Below are 26,764 nucleotides of genomic sequence, written 5' to 3' on the forward strand. Positions count from 1 at the left end.
GGAAGACTTAGCATTATCAATTTTTAGATCAATTCTACCTTAAAGGGAAACAGTGTTAAAGCACTTAGAAACAGACAGGCGCCTGTCAGGATGATTCCATTCCTTGTTCAAAATCACCTCAAACTTTATAAAGTGCAAAAAGAATAGCCTTTGGCAACATTGGCGCTTTAAGAGTGCCATGTCATGTGACAGGGTTATAGGGTCATCTTTTACAGGAGGAGGGTGTCTGATCCAGTTTCTCCAATGATGACAGGGCTCCCTTAGAGAGAATCTGAAGAAGAGTTAGACCTGTCCCTGGTACTTTTACGCCTCTCAATGGGTCTACCGCGAGAGGTAGACGGTGTAGTATCCCTGTAGGACAGAGAGGCATTATGCTCAGTCGCTTTCTTGGAAGACTCATTCAGGGGTGGGACATCCTGAGAGAGGGTAGCATCCTTGGGGATCCTGGGTTGCAGACACTGGGGGCAGAATGGGGTAGACTGGACACATTTAAATTTCTTATTACACCTGCCACATTAAAAGTAAGTAAGCAGGGCAATCTGTGCTCACTACCTGCCAGACTCCTCCTGAGATTAACACATGTCACAATGGAGGAGAAACGGAGAAAAAACTGAAAACTAACAGACAATTAACAGTAACTGAGGAAAGACAACACCTGGGGAAGCTGCACCTATCACTATTAAAACCACCTAGGTCAAAAAAAGTAAGTGACACCTGGAAGTACACAAAAAACTTGTGAGCCCCTGCAACGCTAAAAAAAATGAGCCTACCAGACCCCAATGTGCTGTGTACTGCCAGTCAAGCTGAGTGTGAAAGAGCTGTAAAGGCACTGGAAAAGCGGAGGAATTCTAAAGTGATACATGTTCGCGAGGAAGAGCAAGAGAGGTTGTCCCTGGAAGTCCACGTTTTGAAGGGACCGCCCTGGAAGATACGGCCTAGGCCGTCGAGAAGCCTTAGGGCTAAATTTAAAAAGGCCTGGACAGCGGCACTGTTGGATAGAGCGGAGCTACAGCGACACATGTTCCAGAAGCCCAGGGATAATCGTAAACCCCACTGGAAGTGCCAAAAAACTTGGAGGTGGAATTACTAAACCAAGGTAGTCAAGGTAGTACCTGACTAGACCAGCAATGTATCTGGAGGGCATACATTTTTACCGAAATAACGTTCTTTATCAATCTCCCTACCCCAGAAGACAATACTTTTTTCAACCCTCAGCTAACCTTAGGACAGTGGCAGGGACGGGGGTCATGGGTTCTATGAGGACAATTTTTCGTACTCAACCTTAGAAGTCTTCGGGTGTTTGCAGGGTAATTTCTTCTGTAACCTGACACTGATAGTGGGATACTAGTACTCCAGCAAATAAGGTTAGGTGACGATTCAGTGCAGAGAACTGCATGGTCTCACGGTACTGAACAGGCTATGAACAGGCTGACAAACCATTTGAGGCTAAAAGAGAGAAACAAAATAAATGAATCGAAAATAAAAAATCAGACCTGAGAATCATGTCATGTCTGCCTCCTACGGAGACTAGACTATAAACTGATTTCCCCAGAGTCTGTATGAAGGGTATGGCCTTCTTCATACCTAGTGTCAGCCTCCTAGTGGCAAGGGACTATTCACATGATGCTGTGTCCCCCAATGATATAAAACGAGAAAAAAGTTTTTCAGTACACAGGATAAGATAAAAACAGATAAGATGTGTGTAATAATTTATCATAGATAATCCAAACAACTCATGAGGTTTTGAGTATATGAGACTTCATAATGGCAATTTTTTGCCATTATTTTTGTATCCACTGCAAAACTGCAACATTTTGGTAAAAGATGTTTTTTCATTTGACGTCTGCAGTGCAAACATAATCTTGGGCTGCAATCACACAGCTGTAGCAGGGCTCTGTGTGGGAGATATAAAGGCTACCCTGCTGTCTCATGGCGGGATCTTATCCCATCTTTGTCACTAAATATACACACACAGAGCCGTATTACAGTTGTATGAATGAAATTTTAGGGCCTGTAGACATGATCCTATTGAAGGTAATGTATCATTAGAACATTTAATCTTTTTAAAAGAGGTTTTAAACATTAAAAACAATTTTTTAAAACATTTTATTTTTTACTATCCACACAATAAAACAATCTTGAAATCTCACAGTTTTCACATTGGCCTCAAGAGCTGACATTTTCTGCTTTGTGTAGCTCACTTGCCAGATTGGCTATATACAGTATGACAGAGTGAAAAGTTTTTAGTAATACAAAAATAAATCGTTACAACATTTAAAAAAAAGAACAAACACATTATTTCTGTTCGTCATACCAAATTCTAATTCAAATAAATTATTAATTGAAACTTAAACTAAATTCATTAGACATTCTCTTTAAATTGATTGAAACTTTTCTGAGGCACAGAGAGATAGAGTATGGGCCTATAGCAAGCTATGGGTACCTAATACGATTGTATAACACATATCCTAAAAATGGGTTGTACAGGATTTGAAAAAAGAATTGTGTGGTTTCTAGAAAAAAAACTGGGAAAAAACGGGATTGTCTACAGCCCGGGTCACAAGTAAATTGGGCTCCAGAGGAAAGAGGCACTTTCAACCTCTACTTTTTCTATTAGCAGAAGGACTCTGTTATCTCTGTGTTTGGGCGTTGCTAGGCAATGCCTTTGGTCTGGATTTGAGTCTGGATTTAGTCATCATTTAGCTTTGCCTGATTAATTAGGGCAAATTACTTTTCTTGGGTCTATTTATTCTTCTGCCCTGGATTACCCAAGTGCTTGTTATACTATTTCTAGCATGTGCTAAACTCTTTCCAGATTCTAGTTAGTGACTTTGTTCTTGTCTATGTGTTTGTTTGTACTGTGTGACCTGTTGGTCCTCTGAGAGATCTAGTTTTCGTACTGTGGTTTTGTGTGTATCCTCGGATCAGTAGTTCCAATGGTTTGTTTACCTTTCCTGTGGGTTTGGTCTGCTGCCAAGCTGTTGTCTTACACTGCTGTTGGATAGTATTCAGGTAGGGTCAGTGAGTGCTGTTAATTCTTGTCAACTATCTATTCATGTGTTAACTGCTTGCATGCTATTCCTCTGCCATCCACTCTATTAATGCATCGTCTCTATCTTCTACTACATTCAGTATTTGTTTTTGCTCATCCACTGGTGTGTTACTTGTGCCTTTTGTTTTCTGTCAGTGTTGATGCGTGCTTCAGCCATGTGATAGCGATTGTCTGGTGTTGCGGTCTTGAGCGTGTAACATCCACGTCCTCAGGAGACCAATGAAGTTAAACACTGTGGCGGAGCTTGAGATTCATCAGCCTCAAGCCCCAATGTTCACCCTGATGGACCGCAGCCCACTTTAGGCCTGCTTCCTAAGAATGCACAGGTATGCGCTTGCTTGTGTAGACCGCACAGTACACTGTGTGCAAAGTAGGAACGGGGTAAAGTTTGTATTTGTAGTTTTATTGTTTTTTTCATACAAAGGGTTAGGCACTTTAGTTCAGACCACAATTACTTTGTGGGCACATTGGGGAACGCATGGGGCACTATGCTTTGGCACGATTATTTTGGGGGTCACTATGGAAGAACTATGCATGTATAGTTATTTTGGTGAAAGATGTTGGCAATATTACTGTTGGGGGCACGCTTCTAGGCACTATGGTACAATTATTTTTTGGTCACTGTTATGGATTTAGGGCAATAACTGCTGAGCACAATTATTTTTGGTTGGCACTGTGTGCCACTATTTCTGTTGGGAGCACTATTTGCTTGGTAGGGTTATTGTTGGGGCCACTAATATTGTTGGGCACTATCTTCTTGGAATTAATTATTGTTGGGGGCACTGTGTGTGACACAACTTAGTGTCAGTGGAATGGTACAAACTCTCAAAGCGGTCTGGGTTGAATTAAGAAGATGAGGAGTAAGATCTCCAATCAAAGAACACATCCCCTGTGAGTGAATGGATGTAATTGTTTATGTTTTCTATGAATACGTCTGATCAATGCAGTATTATTCTGTATGTCCTGTAGAACTGAATTTAATTTAAAAAGTAATTTTTATTCAGAGACTGTTCGGTATCCTAGCAACACCCCTGATAATTCCCCTCAAGGTCCTGTCACGAGTAGATCTCAAGACCATCCCTAAGTTACAACAGTAGGTATCCACCTCTATAGGCAACCAACCCCTGGTCTACAGGTTGTAACAAGGGTTGCTTTTGGAGATGTGGCTGAATGAGGTTCAGCTGGGAAATACACATAGAATATTAGCTGTGGTACATGCTTCTTTGATTGAGGCTAATGTTACTAGGATACTCAATCTTGTAGCTAAATGAGCAGAGACTTTCAATAGAATTAGTCCCCAGAACAACAATATAGATTCCCTTTCGGTACCAAGTTCCTCTTTTTTAATATTTTTTGTGACATCATAAAGTTTTTGTATCTCAGCTGTTTCTCTATGATATGTGTGAGAGTATAAGGGTGTATTTACATGAGACATTTTCTCCCCTTTTTTGTCACGATTTTTGTAAAACTGCTGGCGTTTTGCCTCAATTACAAAAATCTCTAGAATAAAAACATAACAAAACCACGATGTCTGATAAAAAAATGTTTCTTGTAAGTACTACAATACACAGACTGCTCTGCATGCGAAACAGTGTATGTATTATATATTATGCAGAGAAATAGGGATAGCTCATCACTAATTAATTTATGCCTGCCCTGGTGCTGAGGCGCTCTGTGATAAAAATAAATCAGGACATTTAAAAATTAGTATTGCACCCATTAACTAGTATAAAACTTAATGGGTTATTACAGATTTGGCAATGTTTTTTTTTATTTTACATAGCTCCCAGATAACATGTTTAAATATGTTTTTATAAAGCATTACTTACTTGTCGCACAGCAAAATTCCCTGGAGATCCAGAAAACCTTTCAATAAGCATAGGCTTTAAGTCAATTTTCCACATATGAGAAATGTCTGTTTGAGACAGAACCCGCCGCACATCAGCTGTGCGCAAAACCAGAGGGCGATGTGAATTCTGTAAAGGAAAACAATCCTAAAATGAATATTAGAAATGGATTAAAAGTATTATATATCTATAGGCTATTTTTAGTCACATAAAACATTCAATACTTATGCCCTCAGAATCTGCTCTCTAAAGACCAAAAACTACCAACTCATTAACTCATTAACCCCTTAGTGTCTAAGCCTGTTTTGGCCTTCAGGACCAGCCCCATTTTTGCAAATCTGACATGTGTCACTTTATGTGGTAATAACTCCAGAATGCTTTTACCTATCCAAGCGATTCTGGGATTGTTTTCTCGTGACATGTTGTACTTTATGATACTGAAAATTTTTTGTCATTAAATTCAATATTTATTTGTAAGAAACGCCAAGATTTAGAGAAAATTAGCAAAAATTAGCATTTTTCTAAATTTTAATGTATTTACTTGTAAAACAGATAGTAATACCACACAAAATACATACTAGTTTATATTTCCCATATGTCTACTTTATGTTTGCGTCATTTTTTGAACATTCTTTTATTTTTCTAGGACGTTACGACGCTTAGAACTTTAGCAGCAATTTCTCATATTTTCAAGAAAATTTCAAAAGGCGATTTTTACAAGGGCCAGTTCAGTTCTGAAATGGCTTTGAGGGCCTTATATATTAGAAAGTCACCATAAATCACACCATTTTAAAAACTGCACCCATCAAAGTATTCAAAACAGCATTTACAAAGTATTTTAGCCCTTTAGGCGTTTCACAGGAATTAAAGCAAAGTAGAGGTGAAATTTACAAATTTCATTTTTTTTCTTCAAAAATTCATTTGTAATAAATTTTTTCTATACCACAGAAGGTTTTACCCAAGAAATGCAACTCAATATTTATTGCCCAGATTCTGCAGTTTTTAGAAATACACCACATGTGGCCCTAGCGCGGTCATGGACTGAAACACAGGCCTCAGAAGCAAAGGAGCACCTAGTGGATTTTGGGCCTCTATTTTATTAGAATATATTTTAGGTACCATGTCAGGTGTGAGGAGGTCTTGTGCTGCCAAAACAGTGGAAACACCCCAAAAGTGACCCCATTTTGGAAACTATACCCCTCAAGGAATTTATCTATGGGTATAGTTAGCATTTTGAACCCACAGTTTTTTTGCTAAATTTATTTGAATTAGTATGTGAAGGTGAAAATCTACTTTTTTTGTGAAAAAATTAGGAAATGTTAAATTTTTACAAGGAATAAAGTAGAAAAAACACCCCAATATATGTAAAGCAATGTCTTCCGATTATAGCAATACCCCATATGTGGTAATAAATTGCTGTTTGGACCCACAGCAGGCGTCAGAAGAGAAGGAGCACCATTTGGATTTTGGATTTCTGATTTTGCTGGAATAGTTTTCAGTGCCGTGTCGCGTTTGCAATGCACTGGAGGGATGAAAACAGTGGAAACCCCCCAATAGTGACCCCATTTTGGAAACTATACCCCTCAAGGAATTTATCTATGGGTATAGTTAGCATTTTGAACCCACAGTTTTTTTGCTAAATTTATTTGAATTAGTATGTGAAGGTGAAAATCTACTTTTTTTGTGAAAAAATTAGGAAATTTTAAATTTTTACAAGGAATAAAGTAGAAAAAACACCCCAACATATGTAAAGCAATGTCTTCCAATTATAGCAATACCCCATATGTGGTAATAAATTGCTGTTTGGACCCACAGCAGGCCTCAGAAGAGAAGGAGCACCATTTGGATTTCTGATTTTGCTGGAATAGTTTTCAGTGCCGTGTCGCGTTTGCAATGCACTGGAGGGATGAAAACAGTGGAAACCCCCCAATAGTGACCCCATTTTGGAAACTATACCCCTAAAGGAATTTATCTATGGGTATAGTTAGCATTTTGAACCCACAGTTTTTTTGCTAAATTTATTTGAATTAGTATGTGAAGGTGAAAATCTACTTTTTTTCTGAAAAAAGGTAGCCATTTTTAATTTTTACAAGGAATAAAGGAGAAAAAGCGCCCCAACATTTGTAAAACAATTTCTCCTGATTACGTAAATACCCCATATGTGGTAATAAACTACTGTTTGGACCCACACCGGGGCTTAGAAGGGAAGGAGCGCTATTTGGCTTTTGGAGCTCAAATTTAGCTGGAATGTTTTTGGGTGTCATGTCGAATTTGCAAAGCCCCTGAGAGACCGAAACAGTGGAAGCCCCCCAAAAGTAACCCCATTTGGGAAACTACACCACTTAAGGTATCTAGGGGTATAGTGAGCATTTAGGCCCCACACGTCTTTTGCAGAATTTATTAGAATTAGGGGGGATTCACACGAGCGTGTATTCGGTCCGTGCGGGCCGCGTGGTTTTCACGCGGCACGCATGGACCAATACAAGTCTATGGGGCAGTACAGACAGTCCGTGCTTTTTGCGCAGCGTTTGTCTGCTGCGCAAAAAGCGCGACAGGTTCAATAACTCTGCGTATTTCGCGCATCACGCACCCATTGAAGTCAATGGGTGCGTGAAAATCACGCGCACCACACGGAAGCACTTCCGAGGGACGAGCGTGATTCGCGCAACAGCAGTGAAAAGGATGAATGAAAACCGAAAAGCACCACGTGCTTTTCTGTTTCCGAACATCCAAACGGAGTGTCTTTGCGATTAGCGAAGCCGGACAAGCGTACCGAACTTCACCGGGTTCGGCCAAAGTCGTTTTGGCCGATCCCGGCAAAAAAATTATCGGTACGCGACGTCAGGAGATAGTCACTGTCCATGGTGCTGAAAGAGTTAAACTGTTTCAGCACCATGGACAGTGACTTGCGATCCCAAAATACATTAACCTGTAAAAAAAACCGAAGTTCTAACTTACCGATTACTCCTGTCTCCTTCCTGCAGTCCGACCTCCCGGGATGACACTTCAGTTCAAGTGACAGCTCCAGCCAATCACAGGCCAAGCACAGGCTGCAGCCAATCACAGGCTGCAGCGGTCACTTGGACTGCTGCGTCATCCAGGGAGGTGGGGCCCGATGTCAAGAGAGGCGCGTCACCAAGGACGCGTCACCAAGGACGCGTCACCAAGGCAACGGCCGGGAAGTTCTCGGTAAGTAGGAACTTTATCTTTTTTTTTTACAGGTTTTTCGCTGTTGTGTTCGGCATTCACTGTCGAGGGTGCTGAAAGATTTAGCTCTTTCAGCACCTTGGACAGTGACGGGCGTTGACAAGCCTCATCTCTATGATGCCGGCTGCGCGAAAATCACGCAGCCGCGCATCAGACACGCATGACACACGCAGCTGTCAAATGGTTTTTGCGCTCGCAAAACGCTGCGTTGTTTGCGCGCGCAAAAACGCAACGTTCGTGTGAATCTCCCCTTAGGCCGTGAAAATTAATAACATCATTATTTCCACTAAAATGTTGAATTTTTTCAATTTCACAAAGGATAAACGAGAAAATGCACCCCAACGTTTGTAAAGCGATTTCTCCCGAGTACGGCAATACCCCACATGTGGTCATAAATGTTTTTTCATTAGAAAGTAATTAACCCTTTACGAACTGATTCATGTTTTGCTTTTTCGTTTTTCCTCCCCGCTTTCCAAGAGCCACTACTTTTTTATTTTTCTGTCAATAGAGCGGTGTGGGGGCTTATTTTTTGCGGGACGAGCTGTCGTTTTTATTGGTACCATTTTTTGGTACGATGCCATATCGGTGGACATAAACGGCTGTTTGGGCACGCTGTAGGGCTCAGAAGGGAGGGACGCCATTTGGCTTTTGGAGCGCAGATTTTGCTTGGTAGTAGCTCTGGCGTTTTGCTGGTATTTCAGTTTATAATGTGGGGGTATATGTAGGCTGGGCAGAGTACATCAGGGGCATAATAAGAGGGTATAATAATGGGGTAAATAAATAATAATCCACAGATATGTGGCCAGTGTCGCACTGATAAATGGCGCCCAATGTTATCCACTTTTGGAACACTGCACATTTTGCATCGCCATAATCTGAGAGCCAGAACTATTATTATTTTTTCACCACCGGAGCCGTGTGAGGGCTTATTTGTTGCGGGACAATCTGTAATTTTCATTGGTACCATTTTGGGGTACATGCGATTTTGTTGATCACTTTTTATTCAATTTTTCGGCAAGCCAGGTGACAAAAACCATCAATTCTGACAATGATTTTTATTTATTTTTGACGGCATTTACCCTGGGCTATAAATGACCATTATACTTTATTCTGCGGGTCGGTACGATTACGGCGATACCATTTGTATATACGTTTTTTTATGTTTTGCAGCGTTTGAGCAATAAAATAACTTATTTCGAAAATAATTAATTTTCTGTGTCACCGTATTCTGAGAGCCGTAACTTTTTTTTTTTTCAGTCAAAAAAGCTGTGTAAGGGCTTGTTTTTTGCGGGACGGGTTGTAGTTTGTATGGGTACTATTTTGGCGTACATGCGACTTTTTGATCACTTTTTATTACATATTTTGTGAGGGGTGGTGACCAAAAAATAGTGATTCTGGCATTGTTTTTCGTTTATTTTTTTTGCGGCGTTCACTGTGCGGGAAAAATAATATTATAGTTTTATAGTTGGGGTCGTTACGAACGCGGTGATACCAAATATGTGTACTTTTTTTTTACGTGTTCATTTTTTTTCCTATAATGAAAGACTTATTATAGGAAAAAAAGCAGTTCTTGTTTATATCACTTCTAACTTTTATTTTTACACTTTTTTTAAAACATTTTTATTCTTTTTTTTACTTTTTTCACTTGTCCCACTAGGGGACACTTAGACTTGCAGCTCTGATCGCTGCTGGAATACATTACACTACACACGTAGTGTAATGCATTTCAACTGTCATTGTGACGTGACAGTCACACTGACAGGAAGCCTACGACGACCACCCTCGGGGTGGTCCTCATAGGCTTCTGTACATGGCAACCCGGAAGCCATTGTCTGGCGTCCGGTTGCCATGGGTACCATCGCCAGCCCCCGTGATTTCACATGGGGGCTGCCGATCGGCGCTAAAGACCTTAATTGTGGCGTTCAAAATCGAGCGCCGCAATTAAGGGGTTAACTGCCGATATCAGCGGCGACAGGCCGCTGATCGGCAACGGGGAGAGCAGGGCTGACACCCTGCACAGTTAACCGCCGCTGCGGTGTAGCGCCGCGCGGCGGTTAACTGTCAAAGCACTGACGTAACTGTACGTCAAGGTGCGCGAACTTACTGCTCACCATGACGTACAGTTACGTCATGGTGCGTTAAGGGGTTAAGGACACAGCCTAGTTTTGGCCTTAAAGAGGCTCTGTCACCAGATTTTGCAACCCCTATCTGCTATTGCAGCAGATCGGCGCTGCAATGTAGATTACAGTAACGTTTTTATTTTTAAAAAACGAGCATTTTTGGCCAAGTTATGACCATTTTCGTATTTATGCAAATGAGGCTTGCAAAAGTACAACTGGGCGTGTTGAAAAGTAAAAGTACAACTGGGCGTGTATTATGTGCGTACATCGGGGCGTGTTTACTACTTTTACTAGCTGGGCGTTGTGTATAGAAGTATCATCCACTTCTCTTCAAAACGCCCAGCTTCCGGCAGTGCAGACACAGCCGTGTTCTCCAGAGATCACGCTGTGTCGTCACTCACAGGTCCTGCATCGTGTCAGACGAGCGAGGACACATCGGCACCAGAGGCTACAGATGATTCTGCAGCAGCATCGGCGTTTGCAGGTAAGTCGATGTAGCTACTTACCTGCAAATGCTGATGCTGGTGCAGAATCAACTGTAGCCTCTGGTGCCGACACGATGCAGGACCTGTGAGTGACGTCACAGATCTGCACTGCCAGAAGCTGGGCGTTCTGAAGAGAAGTGGATGATACTTCTCATCAGAACGCCCAGCTAGTAAAAGTAGTAAACACGCCCCGATGTACGCACATAATACACGCCCAGTTGTACTTTTACTTTTCAACACGCCCAGTTGTACTTTTGCAAGCCTCATTTGCATAAATACGAAAATGGTCATAACTTGGCCAAAAATGCTCGTTTTTTAAAAATAAAAACGTTACTGTAATCTACATTGCAGCGCCTATCTGCTGCAATAGCAGATAGGGGTTGCAAAATCTGGTGACAGAGCCTCTTTAAGGCTCAGAGCCCATTTTTCAAATCTGACATATTTCACTTTATGTGGTAATAACGTTGGAATGCTTAAACCTATCCAAGCGATTCTGAGATTGTTTTCTCGTGACACATTGGGCTTCATGTTCGTGGTAAAATTTGGTCGATATATTCAGTGTTTATTGGTGAAAAATTGCAACATTTAGAGAAAATGTTCAAAAAATAGCATTTTTCAGAATGTAAATGCATCTGCTTGTAAAACAGACGGTTATACCACCCAAAATAGTTACTAGTTCACATTTCCCATATGTCTACTTTAGATTGGAATCGTTTTTTGAACATTATTTTATTTTTCTTGGACGTTACAAGGCTTAGAACATAAACAGCAATTTCTCATATTTTTAAGAAAATTTAAAAAGCCTTTTTTTAAGGTACCTCTTCAGTTCTGAAGTGGCTTTGAGGGGCCTATGTATTAGAAACCCTGATAAAACACCCCATTTTAAAAACTAGACCCCTCAAAGTATTCAAAACAGCATTTAGCAAGTTTTTTAACCCTTCAGGCATTTTTAGCTCAAAAATTCTTATTTTCACAAGAAATAAAATACTCAATTTTGCTGCCCAATTTGTCCTGAGTACGGCAATACCCCATTTGTGGTGATAAACTGCCGTTTGGGCCCATGGGAGGGCTCAGAACGAAAGGACCACCATTTGGCCTACTGGGGATTTTCTGGTGCGGTCATGTATGCAGAAGCCCCTGAGGTACCAGTACAGTTGAAACCCGCAAGAAGTGACCCCGTTTTAAAAACTACACCCTTAAGGCATTCTTCTAGAGGTGTAGTGAGCATTTTGACCGGAGACATACACCCCATAAACTGTAATGTGGGTTCTCCCGGGTATGGCAATACCCTTAATGTGGCTGTTAACAGCTGCCTGGACACCCAGCAGGGCCCAGAGGGGAAAGACGAGGGGGGATAAGCTGTGCGGAGTACATCAGGGTAAGTGAAATTAAAAACCGAGGGATGTATGATCAATTTTAAAACACTCTTTCATACATAGCTCTTGTTTTTCGGGACACGTGTCACATTGATATATTGTGTCCTCCCTTATCCCCCTCTTATAGCAGACTTTGCACCTCTTTTGACTTTTTCCTTTCTTGCCAGTTTGGGGTACTTCTCCTGGAAAGTGTTGCCCTGGTACGATGCGTGTGGCCTCGCTTCCAGAAGTACTGGGTGCCCCCCCCTTCTTGGTCCCTAAAGATTAGGTTCTTGATCATCATCTCTTGAAATTCCAGGAAAGTTCCCCTCTGGCCTGTACATCGACGTAGCACGTACACATTGTACAAAGCCATCTGTATGATGTGCTCGGCCAGCTTCTTATACAACACTGCATGGCGCTGTAGGCCTTCAGGACTCGATCTGACAAGTCCACCACTCGCATGTCGTTATTCAGGCGTTTACGTCCCGAAAAACGGCCGAAAATAGGTCGTGTGAACATACCCTAACTGGCACATGAGGCAAAGAGAAGGCACTTTAAATAGGGCACTGCCTAATATGACTTTACACTGGACATAACAGCTGATTGATGTGGTATCTCAGTATTTTAGTAGGCTGACCAGTTCGATCAGCAAATCGATTTTCCAGCCTGGAAACAGGCGAAACTGACATTATGGGTTTTAAAAAGGTTTTTCCAGTCTTTAAAAATTGTGTGCAGGTTTAACTGCAGTAAGATTATTCACTTGCTAATGTACTGTCTGTAGCTGAAATGCCTCTGTAAGCCAGTTTTACATGCAGTTACATAACCATGTGTAGCGCCGACGGCCGGGGACTGTTGTCCTTTCCCCCATCCTAGTGGCCACGGCGTCAGTCTGTATATACTTACCGCCGGCGTCCCCTTCCTCATTCACTGCGACGCTGGCGCGCCCCGCCTCCTATTTCTAGGAGGAGCGCACGCTCCGGCCGTTTCTTAAGGGGCCAGCAAGCGCACCAGGAATAGTGCCCCCAGCCAATCCCATCCCGGATTATTTGAAGAAGTCTGCCCACTATACCAGGGCCTGAGCAACGTTGTACTAAACTAGTGTTAATCTGGATTCACACGAGCGTGTGCTTTTTGCGCACGCAAAAAACGCGGCGTTTTGCCTGCGCAAAAGGCACTTAACAGCTCCGTGTGGCAGCAGCATATGATGCGCGGCTGCGTGCTTTTCACGCAGCCGGCATCATTATGACACTCCATTTGGATGTTTGTAAACAGAAAAGCACGGCACCAGCCTGCTTCCAGTAATTCGGCTCCAGCCTGCTTCGAGTAATCCGGCGCAAGCTTGCATCCACTATCTGCTATCTGTCTGTATCCAGCTGCCACCAAGGTACCATCTACCTGTGACTGTTTAACATCTTTCTGGCCAGCAGCTACTCTGTTACGGCGGAGTAGCCCAGTGGATACACAACCCCATTGGGCGTTACACCATACTCCTAGTGTTTATCTCCTGCTTGTGCGACATCTGTATACTGAACAACTGATTATTTCCCCACTCCCCCTTCCTGTAGGGTACGGGAGGTCACACATCACATGCCTCTTATCTACACTGCTCCCTGCTCTCCCTCTACCCTCTCGGAATTATTTGAGATGCTGGGCAGCAGATAGAGCAGAGTCTAGCAGCAGAGTTGTGTCTCAGTAGCAGATAGTGAGTAGTGACAGTACTATCTAAGGGTATGTTCACGGACGTAATTCAGGCGTTTTACGCCTCGAATTACGGCCGAAAAAATGGCTCCAAACCGTCTACAAACATCTGCCAATTGAATTCAATGGGACTTATGGTATTCTCTGCAGACGGCTTTTTTTTCACGCACCGCTGTCAAAAGACGGCGCGTAAAAAGACGCCCGCCTCAAAGAAGTGCATGTCAATTCTTGGGACGTAATTGGAGCCATTTTTCATTGACTCCAATGAAAACCAGCTCCAATTACGTCCGTAACTTGTCAAAACGTCTGAAATTCAGGAGCTGTTTCGCCTGAAATTGTAATAAAGGTGCATGCAGGCAGCTGTAAATATAAATGTCTGTGAGAGGGGAGAGAAATCATGGGAAATGTAGTCCTACATGGTAATGCCGCCCACTGCAATCCCTGGCAGCAGTAAAACAGAGATGCTGTATAGAGTTGTGTAAGATAATGAAAATGAAAAAATGTTACTTCAGAGCTATGGCAGCATCAGGTGAGCTTGAAAAACCCCTTAGACCCTGATCCCACAGAGTTTTTTTGCGCTGATTTTAACGTGGAAACGCCGCCAAAATATGGCGTTTTTTTTCCCTGGGTGGCTTTTTGCCGATCGCGGGGAAAAAAAGCAGCATGTCCTTTCTTGCGGCTCTGACCTCCCATTCAAATCAATGGGAGGCAAAAAAAGCTTTTCCGAGCGTTTTTCACATCGTTTTTTGACCGCAGTGCTTGAATTAGCTTCTATGTCCACGGGCGAAAAACGCATTGAAAAATGCAGCGAATACCGTGGTGAAAAAAAGAAAAAAAACTCTGTGTGAACTAGGGATGCACGATGCATCGAAACTTCGATACTGTTTCGATACCGTGCAACCCCAAACGGTTCGATACCGTTGTTTCATGTATTTCGATACTAAGCTGTGCAGCCGCACAGCTTAGCATTGTAACACGTGAATGTATGAGAGCGGGGCTGCAGCTGTGTAATACAGCCATTGCCCCATTCCTGAGTCCTGACAAGTGCGCGCCGTCAGGATGATGTGAGGCGGCAAGCGCTGCACTAATGAGTGGCGGCACTGAAGACAGAACATGGAGGGCGCACTACAAAACACCCCCATGTTCTGTGTTCAGTGCCTGCGCCACCGCTCATTAGTGCAGCGCCGGCCGCATCTCCTCATGCTGACCGCGCGCACACTTTTGTCAGGAGCGGGGCAATGGCTGTATTACACAGCCGTAGACCCGCTCTATAACAGCGGAGGTCAGAGAAACCTCTCATCTCCGCCGCTATTCCCATGAATACTGCGATCAGAGCTGACTGCAGCATTCAGGGGCAAATGAGAAGGGGGATGCCCCTGGATCGCGTCACAGGGAATTCCTGTGACGCGATCGAGGGCCATACCATATACTGTATGGCCAGAACGCCCAGGGTCCATTGAAGGACCCCAGGGCTGTCTTACCATATTTCCTGTTAGGGCATACTTAGGTATATTCTAACACCTGCCTGTGTACTATACGTACACAGGCTAATGTACAATGTACTGGCATATATCTGATATATGTCAGTACATTAAAGTTTAAAAATAAAGTAAAAACATAAAGTAATATTAAATTTAAAAAAATACACATACACCTTTTTTGTACAATAAACATTAAAATAAGTCTCAATACATAAAATATACTCATTCGGCATTGGCGCGACCGTAATAACCTGCACAACAATTTTTTTACGTAATTTTTTATGTGTACGCTGTAAAAAAAATAAAATAAAAACTTCTTTAACTTATTAATGTGAGGCACGAGGTGTGATGAATTTAACCTCCAGGGGCAATAGAGGAAAGTTGGCACCTCTCTTTGTTTCCACAGTATAGAACAGGTATGTAGATGCAAATGGAGTCAGGGTTTTCTGGTCAAACAAACTTTCGGGCGGTGCTCAGCATGAAAAGAGACAGTCTTGCAATATCATGTAGGTGAGAAAATGAAAATGCGGCACTCACCCGTTTGTATTTCTTCTGAACTTTAATATAACATCTTGGCAAAGATCAAAAGCGTTACAGGGAGGACAGCAAGTTGTAGGTTACAACTTGCTGTCCTCCCTGTAACGCTTTTTATCTTTGCCAAGATGTTATATTAAAGTTCAGAAGAAATACAAACGGGTGAGTGCCGCATTTTCATTTTTCTCACCTACATGAATTTAACCTCACATTAACCCCTTCAGGACACAGCCTGTTTTGGCCTTGTGGACGCAGGCAATTTTTTCAAATCTGACATGTGTTAGTTTATGTGGTAATAGCTTGGGAATGCTTTTACCTATCCAAGCGATTCTGAGATTGTATTCTCGTGACATATTGTACTTTACGTCTGTGAAAAAATTTGATCGATAAATGTTGTATTTATTTGTGCAAAACACTGAAATTTAGTGAAAATGTGCAAAAAATAGCATTTTTCTAAATTTGAATGTATCTGCTTGTAAAACAGATAGTTACTAGTTTACATTCCCCATATGTCTACTTTAGATTGGCATCGTTTTTTGAACGTCCTTTTATTTTTCTAGGACGTTACAAGGCTTAGATCTTTAGCAACAATTTCTCACATTTTCAAGAAATTTCCAAAACCTATTTTTTCATGGACCAGTTCATTTCTGAAGTGGCTTTGAGGGCCTTATATATTAGAAACTCCCCATAAATCACCCCATTTTAAAAACGTCACCCCTCAAAGTATTCAAAACAGCATTCAGAAAGTTTCTTAACCCTCTAGGCGTTTCACAGGAATTAAGGCAAAGTAGAGGTCTAATTTACAAATGTAATGTAAAAATTTCTGTAACACAGAAGGTTTTACCAGAGAAACACAACTCAATGTTTATTGCCCAGATTCTGCAGTTTTTAGAAATATCCCACATGTGGCCCTAGTGTGCTACTGGACTGAAACACCGGCCTCACAAGCAAAGGAGCATCAAGTGGATTTTGAAGCCTCCTTTTTATTACAATATATTTTAGGCTCCATGTCTGGTTTGAAGAGGTCTTGTGGTACCTAAGCAGTGGAAACCCGCAAAAAGTGACCCCATTTTGGAAACTACACCCCTCAAGGAATTTATCTAGTTGAATAGTGAGTATTTTAACCCCACAGTTTTTTTGCTGAATTTATTGGCGTTAGTCTGTGAAAATGAAAATCTACATTTCTTCTGAAGAAACATAGACATTTTTAATTTTTGCAAGGTTTAAAGGAGAAAAAGCACCCCAACATTTGTAAAGAAATTTATCCTGATTACGGCAATACCCCATATGTGGTCATAAACTTATATTTGAACACATTACAGCCCTCAGAAGGGAAGGAGTGCCATTTGGGTTTTGGAGCTCAAATTTTGCTATAATGGTTTTCGGTGCCATGTCCCAATTGCAATGCCCTGGAGGGACCAAAACAGCGAAAACCCCCCAAAAGTGACCCCATTCACTATCAGAATCCAAGAGAGCAAATGCCTCTTCAGTGGTATATAACTTGCATGCCATTTTTTTACGTATTATTTTTTTTTACTTATTTTTTGTAACAGTTTTAATAAATGTAACAAAGAAAAAGTCCAGTAATCCATTGATCAATAAATTTAAGAACAACCCTAAGGCCCTGTTCACACAGAGTTTTTTTACGAGTTTTTCGGCGCGGAAGCCGCTTCGCAAAACTCGTCAAAAACCGCCCGAAAATGTCTCCCATTGATTTCAATGGGAGTTGGACGAGCTTTTTTACCGTGAGCAAAAAAAACACATCGCGATAAAAAGCGACATGACCTATCTTGAGGCGGTTTCCGCCTCCAAAACCCCATTTCAATCAGTCAGAAGGGTAAAAAAAAAACACCTCGACGAGTGTTTTGACGAGTTTTTGTCAAACCACTGTGCAAAAAACGTCTGGAGCAGTTTTTGCAGGAGGAATTTTCCTCCTGCAAAAAACTCCGTGTGAACACAGCCTAACAATGAATCAATGTATTTAGAATTTACAGACGTCTAAAATATATGAAGAGATTTATATAAGTATATGTGTGTATACGTATATATTACATGTACGTATATATCTATATGATGTTATAGATATATAACATCCCTAATTATTAATTTTTAGTATTAACAAATTTCAAATATGTCTATATATAATATATATTACGTGTGTGTGTATATATATATATATATATATATATATATATATATACTACCGTTCAAAAGTTTAGGGTCACTTAGAAATTTCCTTATTTTTGAAAGAAAAGCACAGTTTTTTTCAATGAAGATAACATTAAATTAATCAGAAATACACTATACATTGTTAATGTGCTAAATGACCATTCTAGCTGCAAACGTCTGTTTTTTAATGCATTATCTACATAGGTGTATAGAGGCCCATTTCCAGCAACCATCACTCCAGTGTTCTAATGGTACATTGTGTTTGCTAACTGTGTTAGAAGGCTAATGGATGATTAGAAAACACTTGAAAACCCTTGTGCAATTATGTTAGCACCGCTGTAAACAGTTTTGCTGTTTAGAGGAGCTATAAAACTGACCTTCCTTTGACCTAGTTGAGAATCTGGAGAATTACATTTGTGGGTTCGATTAAACTCTCAAAATGGCTAGAAAAAGAGAGCTTTCATGTGAAACTCGACAGTCTATTCTTGTTCTTAGAAATGAAGGCTATTCCATGCGAGAAATTGCCAAGAAACTGAAGATTTCCTACAACGGTGTGTACTACTCCCTTCAGAGGACAGCACACACAGGCTCTAACCAGAGTAGAAAGAGAAGTGGGAGGCCCCGCTGCACAACTGAGCAACAAGACAAGTACATTAGAGTCTCTAGTTTGAGAAATAGACGCCTCACAGGTCCTCAACTGGCAGCTTCATTAAATGTACCCGCAAAACGCCAGTGTCAACGTCTACAGTGAAGAGGCGACTCCAGGATGCTGGCCTTCAGGGAAGAGTGGCAAAGAAAAAGCCATATCTGAGACTGGCTAATAAAGGGAATAGATTAATATGGGAAAACGCACACAGACATTGGACAGAGGAAGATTGGAAAAAAGTGTTATGGACAGACGAATTGAAGTTTGAGGTGTTTGGATCACACAGAAGAACATTTGTGAGACGCAGAACAACTGAAAATATGCTGGAAGAGTGCCTGACGCCATCTGTCAAGCATGGTGGAGGTAATGTGATGGTCTGGGGTTGCTTTGGTGCTGGTAAAGTGGGAGATTTGTACAAGGTAAAAGGGATTTTGAATAAGGAAGGCTATCACTCTATTTTGCAACGCCATGCCATACCCTGTGGAAAGCGCTTGATTGGAGCCAATTTCATCCTACAACAGGACAATGACCCAAAGCACACCTCCAAATTATGCAAGAACTATTTAGGGAAGAAGCAGGCAGCTGGTATTCTATCTGTAATGGAGTGGCCAGCGCAGTCACCAGATCTCAACCCCATAGTGCTGTTATGGGAGCAGCTTGACCGTATGGTACGCAAGAAGTGCCCATCAAGCCAATCCAACTTGTGGGAGGGCCTTCTGGAAGCATCGGGTGAAATTTCTCCCGATTACCTCAGCAAATTAACAGCTAGAATGCCAAAGGTCTGCAATGCTGTGATATCTGCAAATGGAGCATTCTTTGACGAAAACAAAGTTTGAAGGAGAAAGTTATTATTTCAAATAAAAATCATTATTTCTAAACTTGTAATGTCTTGACTATATTTTCTAGTCATTTTGCAACTCATTTGATAAATATAAGTGTGAGTTTTCATGGAAAACACAAAATTGTCTGGGTGACCCCAAACTTTTGAACGGTAGTGTATATATTATAGACGTGTGTGTGTATATATACATATATATAATATAGACGTGTGTGTGTGTATATATATATATATATATATATATATATATACACACTACCGTTCAAAAGTTTGGGGTCACCCAGACAATTTTGTGTTTTCCATGAAAACTCACACTTATATTTATCAAATGAGTTGCAAAGGTTAGAAATAATGATTTTTATTTGAAATAATAATTTTCTCCTTCAAACTTTGCTTTCGTCAAAGAATGCTACATTTGCAGCAATTACAGCATTGCAGACCTTTGGCATTCTAGCTGTTAATTTGCTGAGGTAATCGGGAGAAATTTCACCCCATGCTTCCAGAAGCCCATCCCACAAGTTGGATTGGCTTGATGGGCACTTCTTGCGTACCATACGGTCAAGCTGCTCCCACAACAGCTCTATGGGGTTGAGATCTGGTGACTGCGCTGGCCACTCCATTACAGATAGAATACCAGCTGCCCGCTTCTTCCCTAAATAGTTCTTGCATAATATGGAGGTGGGCTTTGGCTCAATGTCCTGTTGTAGGATGAAATTGGCTCCAATCAAGCGCTGTCCAAAGGGTATGGCATGGCGTTGCAAAATGGAGTGATAGCCTTCCTTATTCAAAATCCCTTTTACCTTGTACAAATCTCCCACTTTACCTGCACCAAAGCAACCCCAGACCATCACATTACCTCCACCATGCTTGACAGATGGCATCAGGCACTCTTTCAGCATCTTTTCAGTTGTTCTGCGTCTCACAAATGTTCTTCTGTGTGATCCAAACACCTCAAACTTCGATTCGTCTGGCCATAACACTTTTTTCCAATCTTCCTCTGTCCAATGTCTGTGTGCTTTTGCCCATATTAATCTTTTCCTTTTATTAGCCAGTCTCAGAATTGGCTTTTTCTTTGCCACTCTGCCCTGAAGGCCAGCATCCCGGAGTCGCCTCTTCACTGTAGACGTTGACACTGGCGTTTTGCGGGTACTATATAATGAAGCTGCCAGTTGAGGACCTGTGAGGCGTCTATTTCTCAAACTAGAGACTCTAATGTACTTGTCTTGTTGCTCAGTTGTGCAGTTGTGTCTCCAACTTCTCTTTCTACTCTGGTTAGAGCCTGTTTGTGCTGTCCTCTGAAGGGAGTAGTACACACCGTTGTAGGAAATCTTCAGTTTCTTTGCAATTTCTCGCATGGAATAGCCTTCATTTCTAAGAACAAGAATAGACTGTCGAGTTTCACATGAAAGCTCTCTTTTTCTAGCCATTTGGAGAGTTTAATCGAACCCACAAATGTAATGCTCCAGATTCTCAACTAGCTCAAAGGAAGGTCAGTTTTATAGCTCCTCTAAACAGCAAAACTGTTTACAGCGGTGCTAACATAATTGCAAAAGGGTTTTCAAGTGTTTTCTAATCATCCATTTGCCTTCTAACACAGTTAGCAAACACAATGTACCATTAGAACACTGGAGTGATGGTTGCTGGAAATGGGCCTCTATACACCTATGTAGATATTGCATTAAAAACCAGACGATTGCAGCTAGAATAGTAATTTAGCACATTAACAATGTATAGAGTGTATTTCTGATTAATTTAATGTGATCTTCATTGAAAAAAACTGCTTTTCTTTCAAAAATAATGTCAGATTTGAAAAATGGGTTCTTAAGGCCCAAACCAGGCCATGTCACTAAGGGGTTAATGGTTATTCGTCTCTTCAGCATGTTCTGTGGAGTAATCTCTACAGAGATCGACGCTGACATGGGAGAAGCGTCCTGCTCCTTTGCCGCCGGAAGAATTCTGAGGTAATCCTGCAAGCGCATGCACGCGGGAGAACCTCACGTGACCGCACTGCTACGATGTATCAGATCGGACACGTTTTCAACGAAACAACAATTTCAGGAGGCGGCCGCCGGCACCCAACAGATGGTGGCTGCCTCCCTACGATCCAACAGGAGTCTCTAGGTTCAAATCATGACAGCCAGTGTTCCCTAAAAGAGGACAGTGAGAGCAAAGACCTGTTCTTTTAAAGAAGAAGGCCCTGGTCTACACCAGACTGCAAAAAAAGACAGAATCCTAGGAACTGGAACATACAAAGGGATGGAAACTGTGTTGTTCACACCAACGAAAACAGGCCTTCCACCTACGGTGGTACACCCTTGCCGATTGAGGATTCTTGGCATTTAACAGTCTGGATGACAGGCTCTGAAACTCTGCAGGATCTCAAAATCTCGGCTTCAACAGCCATGACGTTAAACGAAGCTGAGGTACGGCAAGGTGAAACAGCTGACCTTGGGAAAGTATAGCCTAATCTTTGATTTCTTCACAAGCCCTACTACCAAGCAAAACCTGCGCTCCAAAAGCAAAATTGCAGTCCTTCTGAGCCTGGCAGAGTGTCCAAACAGCAGTTTATGATCACATATGGGGTATTACTGTATTCTGGAGAACCCGTTTAAAAATGTATGGGGTGTGTGTCTCCAGTGGTACAAGCTGGGCACAGCACATTGGGCACTGAAATGGCATATCTGTGGAAAAATGGCAATTTTCAATCTGCATTGTCTATTGTGTACTAATTTTTGCAGAACACTTGTGGGAATAAAATTCTCACTATAATTCTAGATTAATTCCTTGAGGGAAGTAGTTTCTAAAATGGGGTAATTTTTTGGGGTTTCCACTGTACTGCTACCTTAGCTCAGTGCAATGGTGTCAGAAAACTAATCTTGTAAAATTTCCACTCCAAAAACTAAATTGTGCTTCTTCCCTTTAAAGCCTTGCTGTGTGTCCAAATAGCAGTTTACGACCACATATGGGGCATTGCCTCACTCGGGAGAAATTGCGTGACAAATTTTGGGGTGCCTTTTCTCCTGTATTCCTTGTAAAAATTAAAATTATATATATAAGTACAGTGAAGTTTACCGCTCAGACGGCACTGGTAACAGTCCAATATCAATTTGGTATGGGCACTCCCTCCCAAAAAATTCCGTTTTCTGGGAGAGAGTGTCCATACTGAATTTATATTGGACTGTTACCAGTGCCGTCTGAGCGGTAAACTTCACTGTACTTTATATATGTCATTTAGGCTAATTTTTGGATCATACCCGATTTCATTTTACCTGCTCCGGTCTGAGAGATATATTGTGGGTATTAGAGCCAGGATAAACTTCCACTATATTTGTAAAAATTAAAATTGTTGAGTTAAACGACATATTATTGGAAAAAAATGTAGATTTAAATTTTCATGGGCCAATTCTAATAAAATCTATAAAACACCTGTAGGGTCAAAATATTCACTACAACCCTAATTTAATTCCTAGAGGGGTAAAGTCTCGAAAATGGGGTCACATCTGGGGAATTTCTAGTGTACTGGTACCTCAGGAAGCTTTGCACATGTGACATGGTGCCCAGAAACGAATTTAGCATAATATGCGCTCAAAAAGCCAAATAGCGCTCCTTCCCTTTTGAGTCCTGCCGTGTGTCCAAACAGCAGTTTGCGATCGCATATGGGTATAGCTGTACTCGGAAGAAAATGCTTTACAAACCTTGAGGTGCACTTCTCCTATAGTCCTTGTGAAAATGCTACATTTTGAGCTAGAACTACTGTACATCTTATTCGAAAAAATAGTAATTTTTTATTTTCACATCCCAATTCTAAAAAATTTAGCAAAACTCTATGCGGTCAAAATGCTCCCTACACCCCTACATGAATTCCTCAATGGGTGTAGTTTGCCAAATGGGGTCACTTTTGGGGAGTTTCTACTGTACTGGTACCTCAGGGGCTCTGTAAATGCAACATGACGCCCAGGAATCAATGCAGTAAAATCTGCGCTCCAATTACCAATTGGTGCTCCTTCCCTTCTGTGCCTTGCCGTGTGCCCAAACAGTAGTTTATGACGACATATGGGGTATTTCCCTACTCTTAAGAAGTTGCTTTACACATGTTGTGGCGCTTTTTCTCCTTTTATTTGTTAAAAAAATGAAACATTTTGAACTACAGCTACGTCTTATTGGGAAAAAATTTAGTTTTTCATTTTTACTGCCCATTTTTAATAAACTCTGAGACACCTATGGGGTCAAAATGCTCACTACACCCCTAGATTAATTCCTCAATGGGTGTAGTTTGCCAAATGGAGTCACTTTTGGGGAATTTCTACTGTACTGGTACCTTAGGGGCTTTGCAAAAGCGACATGGTGCCAAGAAAGCAATCTATGACAATTGGCGCACCTTCCCTTCTGAGCCCTGCCGTGTGCCCAAATAGCAGTTTATGACCATATATGGGGTATTTCCCTACTCTGGAGAAGTTGCTTTACAAATGTTGGTGTGCTTTTTCTCCTTTATTTGATGAGAAAATGAAACATTTTGAGCTAAATCTACGTCTTAGTGAAAACAAATGCAATTTTTTATTTTCAATGCCCAATTCGAATAAAATCTATGGAACACCTGTGGGGTTAAAATGTTCACTATACCCCTAGATGAATTCCTTGAGGGGTGTAATTTTCAAAATGGGGTTTTCTTTTAGGTGTTTCCTTTGTTTTGGCACCACAAGACCTCTTCTAACCTGACATGATGCCTAAAATATAATCTAATAAAAGTAGGCCCCAAAATTCACGAGGTGCTCCTTTCCTTCTGTGACCTGTGTTTTAGTCCAGTAGCACACTAGGGCCACATGTGGGATATTTCAAGAAACTGCAGAATCTGGGCAATAAATATTGATTTAGTTTCTCTGGTAAAAACTTCTGTGTTACAGAAAAAAGTGGATTAAAATTGAATTTCTTTAAAAAAAAAATTAAATTTGTACATTTCACCTCTACCTTGCTTCAATTCCTGTGAAACGCCTAAAGAATTAAGAAACTTTCTAAATGCTGTTTTGAGTACTTTGAGGGTGCAGTTATTAAAATTGGGTGATTTATGGGGGTTTCCCAAAATATAGGCCCCTCAAAGCTACTTTAGAACTTAACTGGACCCTATAAAAATAGGCTTTTGAAATTTTCTTGAAATTGCTGCTAAAGTTCTAAGCCTTGCAACATCCTAGAAAAATAAAAGCATGTTCAAAAAACGATGCCAACATAAGTAGACATATGGGAAATGTTAATTAGCGACTATTTTGTGTGGTATTACTATCTGTTTTACAAGCAGATACATTTAAATTTAGAAAAATACAAATTTTTCCAAATTTTCTCAAAATTTTGGTGTTTTTCACAAATAAATATTGAATTAATCGATCAAATTTTTCACTAACAAAGTACAATATGTTACGAGAAAACAATCTCAGAATCGCTTGGATAGGTAAAAGCATTCCAAAGTTATTACCACATAGATTGAAACATGTCTGATTTGAAAATATCAGCATCGCCTTTAACCCCTTAATGACCGCCGATAAGCCTTTTCACGGCAGTCATTAGTGGGCTTTATTCTGATGCAATAGCCGTTTCACGACGCTGCATCAGAATAAAGTAAACAGAGCAGGGAGCCGTGACATCTCCCTGCTCTCAGCTGCCAGAGGTAGCTCAGGGCTGGGGGCGTCCCTCCTCGAACGTGTGAGATCGATATTAGTATCGATCTCACCTGTTTAACCCCTCAGATGCGGCGCTCAATAGCGTGCGCTGCATCTGAGTGGTTTTGGAGAGAGGGACGGAGCTCCCTCTCATCCCACTGACACCCGGCGATAAGATCGCCGAATGTCTGTGCCTCCAATGGCAGCCGGGGGCCTAATAAAGGCCCCCAGGTCGGCCTGTAGTGAATGCCTGCTAGGTCATGTCAGAGGTATGGCCTAGCAGATGCCTGTCCGTTTTAAACGGACAGTCAGTAATACACTGTAATACAGAAGTATTGCAGTGTATTATAATAGCGATCGGATGATCGCATATTAAAGTCCCCTAGTGGGACTAGTAAAAAAGTAAAAAAAAGTTTAATAAAGTTAATAAAAAAAGTGTGAAAATAAATAAATGAAAAACCCACTTTTTCACATTACAAACTGCATACTATTAAAAAACAAAACACAATAAAGCAAAAAAGTTACACATATTTGGTATGGCCGCGATTGTAACGACCCCGACTATAAAGCTGTTACATTATTTAACCCGCACGGTGAACGCCGTAAAAAATTAAATAAAAAACAATGGAAAAATTGCTGTTTTCTGTTAATCCTGACTTTAAAAAAATTTGATAAAAAGGGATCAAAAAGTCGCATCTACTCCAAAATGGTATCAATAAAAACTACAAGTCGTCCAGCAAAAAAAAGCCCTCATACAACCGCATCGGCGGAACAATAAAAAAGTTATAGTTCTTCTAATGTGACGATGGAAAAACGTAAAAAATGGCTTGGTCATTAGGGCCCAGAATAAAAGCAGGGGGAAGGGGTTAAAGGGTAAGTAAACGTTTGACAAACTGCTGACATATAGTGACATTTCAGAAGTTTTGATTGGTGGCGGTCGGAGCACTGAGACCCCCATCAATTGCTAAAACAAAGCGGCAGAAGTGCTGGTGTGAGCGCTCAGCCACTTCGTTTCTGGAAAAAGCCGAACAGACACTAAGCGGCTGAGCGCTCACACGAGCGATTCAGCAGCTTCGTTTTAGCGATTGGTGGGGGTCTCAGTGCTCGGAACCCCACCAAACCAAACTTCTGACATGTCACTGTGACATGTCAGAAGTTTGTCAAACATTTAGTTACCCCTTAAGGGCAAAACAGTCCTCAAAGGGTTAAGGAGAGCTAGAGAAGGGTTAAGGAGCGCTAGAGAGGTTATCAACAATGATGACCTAGCTTTCTGTTCCCCAATGTAGACAAGAGACGGCACACAGTGTATGACTGAGGAATATATTGCTTTTGGGACCCCTTTACCACGACCATATGAATTTCTGACACTGACAATAAATGACTTTGCACAATATATAGACAATGTGGTAGTTATATGTAGTACCTATAAACACGCTTACTGTGTGTTCTTGGCTTCTCAGAGCACAGGATAATGCCTCCATTATATAGCTCCAGCAGGATGTCTTCATACGGTATAAACCTTGCCTGGAGGGCAGAGTCACCAGTACTCTGCACTGTACACAACATAGAATGTATAGCAGTACATTGTAGAAATCCATCCAGTCATAAGCAGAAGCGGCGCACAACGAGCAATCCCTGCTATTAATCACTGACTGTCAGATATTACCACACATGAGGCAAA

The 26,764-nt window shown here is 41.3% G+C and overlaps 1 protein-coding gene across 1 annotated transcript in view; it reads right to left on the reverse strand.

Moving 5' to 3' along the window:
* QPCT (glutaminyl-peptide cyclotransferase) overlaps positions 1-26,764 on the reverse strand; it is a 121,658-nt gene that overhangs the window by 94,509 nt on the left and 385 nt on the right. Inside the window, exon 2 of the mRNA XM_075862536.1 lies at positions 4,882-5,028. Within this exon, the coding sequence (XP_075718651.1) occupies positions 4,882-5,028 (147 nt within the window). The remainder of the gene's footprint in view (positions 1-4,881; positions 5,029-26,764) is intronic.

The sequence above is a fragment of the Rhinoderma darwinii genome, chromosome 4 (assembly GCF_050947455.1).
Source record: "Rhinoderma darwinii isolate aRhiDar2 chromosome 4, aRhiDar2.hap1, whole genome shotgun sequence".
Lineage (NCBI taxonomy): Eukaryota > Metazoa > Chordata > Amphibia > Anura > Rhinodermatidae > Rhinoderma > Rhinoderma darwinii.